General features: G+C 36.8%; 1 protein-coding gene across 1 annotated transcript; it reads left to right on the top strand.

Annotated features, from left to right (window-relative positions):
- Positions 1 to 8,506: 8,506 nt before the first annotated feature.
- On the top strand, positions 8,507 to 11,316 carry LOC107796227 (cation/H(+) antiporter 15-like). The gene is made up of 3 exons (XM_075223752.1): positions 8,507 to 8,889; positions 8,978 to 10,003; positions 10,075 to 11,316. Exons 1-3 carry the CDS (start codon positions 8,680 to 8,682, stop codon positions 11,263 to 11,265), a joined length of 2,427 nt encoding a protein of 808 aa, XP_075079853.1. The 5' UTR covers positions 8,507 to 8,679; the 3' UTR covers positions 11,266 to 11,316.
- The last annotated feature ends 715 nt before the right edge of the window (positions 11,317 to 12,031 follow it).

Here is a 12,031-nt window from a genome sequence, read left to right as displayed (position 1 = left end):
TATATATTTGAGTCCGTGGTATTATGGGTAATATTTATATTTCAAAATTCGGACACGTGTGCCGAGGATTGACTTTTCGAGCGGTGTTGGAAATCATTATAAATTGTTAAATTGTAAGCATTGGAGTATATTTTGATTGATCTGCACGTTGTTTGACTAGTTTTGGATCGTTTGGCTTTGAGTCGAGGAGTTAGAGAGGCATTGGAGCCGGTTATGAAACTTCAGAGCAAGGTAAGTCTCATGTCTAACCTTTTGAGGGGAAAATTACCTCGTAGGTGTTATTCTTGTTATATTTTACACGTTGTGGGAGTTGCGCACGTATGAGGTGACGAGTGTCTGTGTGCATGCTAGAATTCCTAATTATGTCTGGGTAAACTAGGATTCATGCCATGCTTTATTCCTACTAGTTGAGTTATTCTTGCTTGCTTAGCTACTTGATTTCATGTTATGACCCGAGACTAGGTTTGCATAGAGTGATGGACTCGTTATTGTAAGAGATTTGATGAGCCACTTGATTAGCCGCGAAATAATTGTGCTTCCCTTATGAATTTCTCTCGCGTTGTGCGTTTTCATCTAAAAGCTCCTTTAAAATTTTATAACTCACACGTATATTTGTGAATGGGGTCAAGGATCCATTAAAACTTCTTATTCTATAAAATCGGGTCGTTCACCTCTACAGGATTATGTACCATACTCTTATGGGATCGGGTCATTCACCTCGGCAGGATATTGTAACACGCTCTTATGAGATTGGGCCGTTCGCCTCGGCAGTATCATGTATCACATTCTTATTGTCACGACCCAAATCGGAGGTCGTGATAGGCACCCGGTGCCCTACTCAACCGAGTACCAACGTAACATATCTTTCTTATCATACTATCATGGGTAAATGAGCCAGAAGACCCGTCATGAGATAACAAGAATAAAACATAAGGGAATACTCAACATATGACGACCCAACATGATATACAACTTATCCATGTGACATCCGGGCCTATAAGGCCGACATGACCATTTGCAAACTCAAAACATAGGCCGACAAGGCCATACAAGTATCCATACACCTGACATCTATCTACACGCCTCTAAGAGTACACAAAATCATAAAGGTCAGGATAGGGCCCAGCCATACCAATCAATACATATCCAAAGCATACTGACCAAATAGGCAACTCCGGAGCAAGTGGAGTATACCAACACCTTCCGCTGAGCTGATAGCCTACTTGGAGGACTGTCAACCTATCAATCGGGACCTGCGGGCATGAAACGCAGCGTCCCCAGGCAAAATGGACATCAGTACAAATAAAGTACCGAGTATGTAAGGCAGGAAAGCATAAACAAGAATAGTAATGTAAATGAGAGATATATGAGGTACAACCTGTAGCATCTGAGTGCCTCTGAGGGCTACTGACATGAAATGCATAATACATATATATACATAAACTATTTTAAAAACATATGCCTTTGTGGGCATCATCATCATCATATCATACCCGGCCTCAAAGAGGACTCGGTAAAAATGTACCTAGCCATCATAAGGCTCGGTAGAATTGTACTCGGTCACTTGGAGCTCGGTAAATCCAACTGATCAGTGGTTTCACAATAGGTGTCATACCCGACCGACTATAGCGCGGCTCGGTAGAGTAAAATAGATACATATATATAATGCATGTAGGACTTATTGGAATCATATTCTAAAACTTTCGGAGTGACGTAAGGTCGATATTCTTTGTACACGTTATTAGGAATAACTCTTCATCAAGAATCTTATAAGAATCAGGAAGTATCAACAACATTGATAACATAAGAATAAGAGAAGCAACCTCCACATCAATTGTTCCATAAGAAGGAAAACAATGTAAGTACTGCTAGCTTCTAAGAGTAGAGTACCTTTGGAAGCTCGTTCATTGCATTATGTAAAATCGAAGTCATGCAAAAGAAGGAAAGGGATAGCCTCACATACCTTGTATATGTACTTCCCAACCTCAAGCTATGTAAATGTCACGACTCTTTAGTCTACAATAAGAGAAATGACACTATCGTTATCGTTTAAGCATCGTAACTATTATGTATCAACCACAACCTATTTTACGATAAGACGGACAGAACCTACCCTATATATATGACTTCACACAAGTCAAAACAATCACCAAACATCCCAACATACCCCTATCACTTCATACACAACATGACAACTATAATAGTGTCAAACAATCCGAAAATATTACGATGAACGACCAGCAAACAAACCTGCCATTATGTAGTATTTCTCCACACACTTCCTCTTCTCAACTCCATAAAAATAGTGGCAAAAGATACAACCCAATAGCAATACGAAACATCCCACAAAACAGTCCCACAAGTTCAGCAACTCAAAATTAATTTTTCAGTTTACTTAAACACCTTTCGACTTGCATTTTCTTTCAAATTGAGAAACACAACCAAAAGTACATAATTATACCTCTTATCCAATAAACCATCCATGAATTCAACTTAAAAATAGGTTCACAACCTGCCAACCATGACACAAGAACAAACAACATACCACTCTTTCGAAACTCGCTAGGTCTATTCTTTACAATTGAGTTACAACTCGCAAATGCATAGATAATGGAAGGAGAAGCATAACCTTACCTTGTACTGAGTATAACCCACAAAACCTGGTCCTTATTCATCAAAAATCAGTTCCCCAATGCGTCTACAAGAAGGAGAAAGAGAAACTAGCAAGCTGTCCACACTTTTCAGTACTAGAATCACGTCGTAACACCTGAAATACCCTAGGGTTTGTGTGGGATTTTTGGGGGGGAGTTGCAGAGGTTCAATTTGGCTTTCAAAGATGTGAAAGATGGGTGAAATAAATGAGTTGATAATCCCTTAAAATTCCCCTCTTGTCCGACTTTGGGGCTTTTAATTGAGTCATCTCATTTTGGCAAGTAGGTGATGCACCTACTTGTCACCTACCAATTTGCGCAGTCTCACGAAAATGTGAATATCTCTAAACTCCGACATCGTATTGACAAATGGTCTAATGTGTTGGAAACTAGACGCATAGATCTTAAATTTTATATGTGGATCATCCCTTGATTCCAATTATATTAGAAGAAGTGTGCAGCTACATTTGACCTATATTTCAGCACATTATGAATGGAACTTGTGATGACCTTTGCCAACTTTTTATTCCACAACTTGCTTGACTTAAAAACATAACACACGACTGTCATAAAACTAAAATAACTCATAACTTAACCTCCTCATCATGTTAATCACTCTAGTCTCACCCCAAAAGTACATGTTACAACATTCCCAACTTGTCGACTTTCGACGAAACTTATTTTTTTCAATTCATTTAGCTTCTAAGCCTTCAAAACCTCTTGGTACTTGGTATTCATGATCTTAAATATTTGTAACCTCCATTGTAACATGATTAACTTATTTTATGTACTTTCAAAGTTGATCTCATTTCTGAGCTTACATCAATTGACCTACACATACTCTCACGTACGAAAATATGGGGTGTAACACTTATGGGATCGGACCGTTTGCTTTGACATTTCTATAAAACACTCATATAGGATTGGGCCGTTTGCCTTGGCAACTTTATGAAATACTCTTATGGGATTGGACCGTTCGCCTCGGTAGAATTGTGCGTAATATTTGACAAGAAGTCGGCGTATCTGTGAGTTTTTTTATTTGAGTTGTGATGACCTATCTGGTGGGGACCATTATATATATACTCCGGTTGATGAGGTATCCGATAATTGAGAGTTAGTGTTTACCGTTCAGAGGAGGATCATACCACGTACCTATATTTGCTTACACTGTTCATTTATCATGCCTCATACTTGTTTACTTTCTACTGTACTTAATTTATTAGACCACTAGAAAGTGTCGATGTCAACCCCTCGTCACTACTTCTCCGGGGTTAGGCTAGATACTTACTGAGTGCGTGTTGATTTACGTACTCATGCTACACTTCTGCACTTATTGTGCATGTATATATTTCTGGTGGTCCTTTGGGCGCAAAGGTGCAACTATTGTGTGGACTTTACGGTGAGTTGTATCCCATTTTACGATCCACAACATACAGAGTCTCCATCAGAATTATTTACATTTTTCTGTCTAACTTGTATTCCAGACAGATGTTGTATTGTTATTGTACCTTCTAGTAGATGCTCATGTACTTGTAACACTGGGTTTTGGGGATGTTCTACAATTGTTGTGGATTGTTTTACACTGATACACTTTTACTTATTATTTTTAAATAAACTGTACGTAACTAAGATTTATTTTAATGCACTGACCTCTCTATCTAAATAAGATTCATAATTTTAAAAATAATAAAATGAATAATTAAGCGTTGGCTTGCCTAACGACGACGTTGGGTGCCATATAGGCTATAGTGGATTTTGGGTCGTGACTATAGATTTATATTTTTTCCGAAATACTATATGTTTCTCTTTTTCTTTTTGATTATTGTTTGGTATCCTAAACCGTATTAGTATATCCTTTTTACCGCAAAAGAATATATGGAAAGTCCCATCATCGGAGATAATTTTTCTTAACCTTGAAAGATTTAGTATTCAATTCAATTTTACTGAATTAGATATTATTGAAATTCAACGTAACTACTTATTTATAAAACTAATTTCAACACTTAAAATGCACTATATTTTCGATTTAGGCTTCAAGGGCTGTAAATATACATGGTCAAATAATAAGAACAAAAGAAGAGGCTTAATTATGGAGAGGTTGGATAAGGTTTTCGATAACCACGATTGGGTGAATTTGTTCCCTAATTTTTCTATAGTTCATCTACCAAAAATCCATTCTGATCACAACCCCCTTTTAGTATAACTTATCCCTCGATCTAATGTTCCTACTAATAAACCTTTTAGGCTGGAAAGCATTTGGCGTAAACATCCGAATTTCATAAACTTAGTCTATCAATGCTGGAAGGATAAGGATTTAAGTAATGCTTCCACGACTTTTGAAAGATGTGTTAAAATTTGGAAGAACCATACTTTTGGGGATATTTTTCAAAAAAAAAAAGAGAAGGATTTTGGCTAAATTATAAGGTATTCAATCTTCTCCCCGTTATACTACTAGTTCCTTTTTACAAAGTTTTGAAAAATTTCTTAAACATGAGTTCAATAATATTCTAAGATTAAAAGAGGACTATTGGAAAATTAGATCAAGAGTTTTATGGATTAATGAGGGGGATGGTAACACTAACTTTTTCCATATAATGGCTTCTAATAAATGAAGGAGAAACAAGATTATGTACTTTAAGGATGACTCCGGGCAATGAATAGATGATCAGGCCTCTATAATGAATCATGCTTTTAATTATTATAACTCTGTCTTTACCACCTCTTATGATTGCTCCAATCGGAAAAGTATTATGAGTGATGCTTGTTGCTTCTCTAGTATAGACTTATCCCATTTTGACAAACCATTATTAGTAAGCGAGATAACTAGTGCTGTTTTTTTCATTCAAGCCATTCAAAGCCTCTAGGCCTGATGGACTTCACCCTTTTTTCTTTTAAAATTATTGGCATATAGTGGGTAATTCTGTGATTCTTTTTTTCCAGCAAGTATTCTCCAATCAGTCTATCCCTGAAGATATGAATCACACTCACCTTTGTCTTATTCTTAAGGTCCCTAATGCAAATAATTTAAAGAACTTTAGGCCAATAGGGCTATTTAACACAGTGTATAAATTATTACCAAGATCATAGCTAATAAAATCAAGCCTTTTCTAGATAAGATTATTAGCCCTTATCAAACAAGCTTTCTTAAACATAGAAGAGCTAGTGATAATGCTATCATCATCATTCAAGAGATGCTATTAAGATTCAACAGAATGACAGAGTCAAAAGCCCATATGATCCTAAAAATTGATCTTGAAAAGGATTTTGATAGATTGGAATGGTCGTTCATCTTTAGAATGTTGAGATACTTTAGATTTCCCCCAATGATCTCAAAGCTAATTATGAGTTGTGTCTGTACTAGTAAAATTGTCGTGCTTGTCAATGGATCAAGAACTAAATTTTTTTTGCCCAAGTAGAGGGATTAGATAAGGAGATCCAATGCCCTCATACCTGTTTATTTCTATGTATGAAGATGTTTTCTCGATTAATAAACCATCAAGTCGACGTGAATAAGTGGGATCCCATTAGCCTGCATAATAGGGGGTCGAACTTATCACATCTATTCTTCGCGGATGACCTCATATTAATGGCCAAAGCTAATAGAAAATCAGGTCATACCATCTTGAATGCTCTCAAACTTTTTTGTGGTATGTCTAGGCAACAAGTCAATTACACTAAATCAAAAATTCTCTTCTCCAAAAATTGCCCTACAAATGATGTTGACTTCTTGGCAAACCTTTTCGGCATCAAAATTAGCTCTACCTTTGGAAAGTACCTAGGTTTTCCTATTTTGAATAAGAAGCCAAAGCCCTTAGGCTCTAGGCTATCGAATTGGAAAACCAAATGCATGAACATTACAGGAAGGACAACCCTCGCAACTTCAACATTCAACTCCATTCCAAACCATGTGATACAATTCGCTCTTTTACCTTCAAAAATCTTGAAACAAATTGATAAGGTGCAAAGAAATTTCATTTTGGGATCTACGGATACTGAAAACAGACTACATGTACTTAGTTGGAATGTGCTTCTAAAAGATAAAAAAGTTGGGGGTTGGGAATAAGGTCCGCCAAATCAAAAAAATTGGCTCTTCTAATTTGTTTAACTTGGTGACTCCTACACTACCCCCATGTACCGTGGGTTAAGGTTCTTGTTAATAACCATGCGTTTAGGAAAACTAAAATCAATACGTCCTTTATTTGGAGTAGTGTTCTAAGAGGTTGGAATTACTGCAATCTTGGGATTCTTTGGCTACCAAAAGCCAACTCTAACTTGAATATTTGGATATCCAGATGGATCCGGAATGTTCCTTGCCTTAGAAGTTGTATTGAAGGTCCTTTGACCAGAAGAGATATCTCTCTCAGAATAGAAGACTTTTGTAAGAATAATAAATGGGACCTATCTAAAATATCCTTCAATCTACTTAGTAATATTTTCAACAATTGTGTACCATTCACTACCCTTGAAAAATAGATCCAACGATATCCCTACTTGGTCTGGCAACAGTAGTGGTCTCTTTAGTACAAAGTCCTGTTATAAAATTATTAATGGCCCCTCCTATTCGGACAAAGACTTCACTTGGATTTGGAATGTAAAATGCCCCTATAAAATTAAGTTTTTCTTATGGCAGTATTTTCATGAAAGGCTTCCTGTAGATCTTATCTTCATCACATAGGTATTAACATTGACGCAATATGCCCGGTGTGCAAAGCTTCTACTGAAACTATAACTCATATTTTCTTATATTGTTCTACTGCTAAATCGTTCTGGCCTAAGTTAGCGACGCCCAACATAAATATTTTGTCCACTACTTACTGGCTTTGTTGGGTAAGAGATCTAAATTTACACACATCTACTTTTCATGTTAACTAGCCAGAGTTCTTCCCGTTTATACTATGGAGTCTGTGGATTAACAAGAATAAGAACAATCACAATAATATGGCGTTATCTCTGGCTACAAAACATATTCTTCATTTTGCTTTGGAATATAAATTTTTATCTGATTCAGACTATAGTATCACCAAGAATTGTACTGTTTATGTCAAATGGCATAAGCCATAAAATGATTGTTATAAATTAAATGTGGATGGTTCCTTCAAGGAGGAAAAGCTTCAAGCTGGTTTAGGTGGCCTCATCAGAATCACCAGCGGTGACTGGATTATGGGTTTTACAAATTGCACATATGCGGCATCTCCACTTCAGGCAGAATTTCTAGCGTTGAAACAAGACCTCCAAATTGCTTTGCAAATGCAACTACAACCACTAGAGATTAAAACAGACTCAACAGAGATGATTAAATTAATAAAAGAAAGTGATGAAGTACTTAACGATCTTATTTATGACTGCAGGTGGTTAATGTTGCAACTGAAACTCCTGGCGATTAGGCACACCTTCCGTCAAGGAAATGCAACCGCACACATGTTAGCAAAGGAAGCTTCCCATCAATCCTAAGTTGAACAAGATCACCCGCTTTGCAAGGCCTCCCATTTTTGTTAACTATGCATTGGAAAAAGATAAACTTAGTAGTATTGTTTTTGTTAAGCACTTATTTAATAGTGCATGTAATATGCTAGCAAGTCTAGGTAATCTGAATATCCTAAGTGACATCACTATGAATTGTAATACGGTGGAACCAGTTTAGTATTAATCTAATGTTTCCATTTTCTCAAAAAAAAAAAAAAAAAAAAGGACAATTCAAGGTTCCGAAGTCTCAGCAGCCAATTTTGTTCCCCACCTCAGACGAGAAGAATTATCTATATCCACCACTTATCTTTCCATGAAGACTGCAGTTATTTTATAACTTGGATGGCCCTTTATTAAGCTTACCAAATAACATTAAACACTCAAAAATTTAACAACATAATTAGATTAAAGATTTCTTAATCAATCGGTCCGCTTGTTCCTCCTGTTCATTCATTCCCGAATAAACATTCTCATATACAGTATGATTGTCCTAAAGCAATAAAATTTAGAAGCTTTCTTGTGTCACTTTTGTTTTTAAAGCTTAACCTTATTTCTTCTTGTAACAATGGACAGTGACGACGTTAATGAGACTAGTACAATTTGTTTCTTAACGAAGCATTATGGAATAAACAGAGGGGTTTTCTTTGGAGATAATCCATTAAACTTTGTGAATCCCATGGTTTTGGCTCAAATTTCTCTCTGTGGCATTTTCACTTCTCTTTTCCAGTTCTTTCTTGCCCCTCTTGGTGTAACCAATTTTGTGTCCCAGATGCTGGTACGCCAACATTAATTCCTATTTTTCTCTTCTATATTTATACACACACACGCATATTCAAATATTATATTAAATGTGTTTTCTTTAGGTAGGATTTGTAATGGGGCCTTCAATCATCGGATCGCACCATTCTATCAGGGAGGCATTTTTCTTACCTGAAAGTTTCTATGTGATGGACACCTTAGCCAACTTTGGTTTAATGCTGTTTTTGTTCCTGGTGGGAGTGAAAATGGATTTGAATATGCTTTGGAATACAGGAAGGAGGGCAGTGATCATAGGCCTAGCTACCTTCTTATTCCCCTTATTACTTTGCTTTATAATTTCTCAATGTTTCTTACATTCACTTGCCCTGGAACAGAGAATCCACAGATCATTGCTTTGGGTTGCCTCATTGCAATCCATGAGTTCCTTCCATGTAACCAATTGTCTCTTAACTGATCTGAAGTTACTGAATTCGGAGATAGGTAAGATTGCTTTATCGTCGTCCATGATTAGTGGAACGTGCGCGTGGTTCTGGATCAGCATCATATTCACCGGAAAGCAGAGTATTGGAGAACACAAAAAGGGGAGTTTGTTACTAATGTTCTTCTTTGTAGCCATCATGTTCATCCTTCTTGGTTGCCTCGTCCGTCCTCTCGTGCAGAGGATGGCCAGACGATCCGAGGGTAAGAAATCAGTCAGTGAGAACCACATTTTCACGATATTCATAATGGTGATGGCTAGTGCACTTTTTGGTGAAATTGTTGGGCAACATTTTCTATTTGGGCCGATGCTTTTAGGCCTGGCTATACCTGATGGACCGCCTATAGGTTCCGCCTTGATCGCTAAGCTTGACAGCTTCATCTCTTATGTCCTCCTTCCGCTCTACGTTGTAATCAGTGGTACAAAGCTTGATTTCTCGGTGATAACATGGAGGCATTTCGGTATCATTGAGACATTGGCTGTATTCTCTTTCCTCTCCAAGGTAGTCGCGACAATGATACCATGTCTCTTCTCCAGAATGCCCAGAAGAGATGCATTTTACCTAGGCATCGTCCTCAGCTGCCAAGGAATCACCGATGTTGTCATTCTACAACGAGCCGTTTACATTAATGTACGGTTTTTTTTTTTTTTTTATCAAACATAATATTCAAAGGTTTTATAAATGCTAGCTCATGTGATAACCTGTATTAATTATGTTTGCAGCTAATTGATCATGAATCATATACAATTATGTTGTTGTCCATTATCATCTTTGCTGGAGTTTTTTCCCCAGTCATAAAATATATGTATAATCCATCCAGAATGTACACCACATGCAAGAGGAGGACAATGGAAGATACAAAACTCACAGATGAACTCCGATTGCTCGCTTGCCTTCATCATCAAGAACATACACCTTCAATCATCAAGCTACTCGAGGCCACGTACCCGAATCCACATAACCCTGTTTGCTTCTATGTCGTCCATTTAATTGACCTCAGAGGCAGAGCTACACCAACAATAGTGGCTCATCACCGTGGAAAGAAAGAAACTACACTTCAAGAATCAGATCACATCATAAATGCTCTGAGTTTATACGAGAAGCAAAGTCACGGAAACATCACATTTTACCCCTTTTCTGCCATTTCTCCCTATGCAACAATGCACAATGATGTCTGTCACCTAGCTATGGACAAAAGAGCCGCCTTTGTTGTTTTACCCTTTCATAAACACTGGGCTATCCACACTTCAGATGTAGAGGAAAATTGCATTAGGAATGTGAACCGTAAGATTCTAACAACGGCACCATGTTCTGTCGGTGTATTCATTGATCGCAGCACTAGCAGCAAAAACACACCTCTATCAACAATGACAAATATCTATAGCATTGGTGTTCTTTTGATAGGCGGGCAGGACGATCGAGAAGCATTAGCCTATGCTAATCGGATGGCTATACATCCCAACGTGGGAGTAACAGTTGTCCGGTTAATAGAACCTAAGAAATTGGACAAGTTCAACAACACACAAGATATGGTAAAAGATGCAGAAGCCATCAATGCATTTAGAGAAGCTAACATGAACAAGAAATTATGCATTTACGAAGAAGAAGAGGTAAAAGATAGTGTAGGAGTTGTTAGTGTAATTAGGAAGATGGAAAATTGTTTTGACTTGATCATAGTAGGGAGACACCATGATAGTAACTCGGCATTGTTAGGAGGACTAAGAGAATGGAGTGAGTTTCCAGAATTAGGGTTTATAGGAGACATGTTGGCTTCTTCCGACACAAATTATGAGGTATCAGTCTTAATAGTGCAACAACAAGCTTTTCCAGAGGACAAAATACAGGAAAGTCCCAAGCTTGAAAATTCGGCTGCTGTTGTAAATATGAGGCACTTTGAGACTACAAAAATCTAGCCAACAATTGAATATTTAAATATGTAGATTAAGGTTTTCTCTTTAACTTTCAGAAAAGGAAATTCTACGGAATTTTTTAATTTTACATGTAAATAAGAGTTCTGAAGATTTCAGCACATATATTAGTTACAAGCATCTATGCACCGGAGATAAATAAAATATTTTGCACAATCATGTCACTTATAATAAAGTAAATACAAGAAAAGTTACATTAGAATCCATATCTATATCTATATCTATCTATATTATATTAAAGGTGGGAACCCTAAAAGTTAAAAATTAAATTACAAAATAACCTTCTACTATTGATTTTAAATATTTTACTAATAAAAAAAGAGGTGGTTATTCATAACAATAAAATTTCGAAGAGCCACAAAATTTGTCGTGATGGTTCACAAACGCTGCAGAACATATATAACATAAATTGCAAGTATTTTGCTCCGAAATCCAGATTCGTAATTCTGTCACGACCCGGATTTTCCATCCTCGAAAGTTATGATGGTGCCTACTCGTGAAAGCTAAGCAAGCTAAGTATTAAGGTTCTACTCATTAACAATCAACCCAAACAGATATAAACGGCAACTAAAACTAAACAGATGAAAAGTGCGGAAGAGTTATAACAAATTCAAATAATCCAATTCATGTCTACCCACGAATCTGGTGTCACAATTTCATGGACGGTCTACGAATACTACAAACAGTGGTCTGAACAAGAAAATACAAATCTGTCTCAAAAATAGATAAAATAGAGGAAAATATGATAGAA

The sequence above is a fragment of the Nicotiana tabacum genome, chromosome 10 (assembly GCF_000715075.1).
Source record: "Nicotiana tabacum cultivar K326 chromosome 10, ASM71507v2, whole genome shotgun sequence".
Classification (NCBI taxonomy): domain Eukaryota; kingdom Viridiplantae; phylum Streptophyta; class Magnoliopsida; order Solanales; family Solanaceae; genus Nicotiana; species Nicotiana tabacum.
The sequence above is the reverse complement of the archived record's forward strand: the minus strand, read 5'-3'. Positions and strand labels throughout refer to the sequence as shown.

What these genes read in the sequence shown, in the direction of transcription:
- LOC107796227 (XM_075223752.1), top strand. Translation starts at nt 8,680, where the DNA reads ATGGACAGTGACGACGTTAATGAGACTAGTACAATTTGTTTCTTAACG. An exon ending in ATTTTGTGTCCCAGATGCTG is followed by an intron (nt 8,890 to 8,977) that starts GTACGCCAACAT and finishes TGTTTTCTTTAG; the next exon opens with GTAGGATTTGTAATGGGGCC. An exon ending in TACGGTTTTTTTTTTTTTTT is followed by an intron (nt 10,004 to 10,074) that starts TATCAAACATAA and finishes TTATGTTTGCAG; the next exon opens with CTAATTGATCATGAATCATA.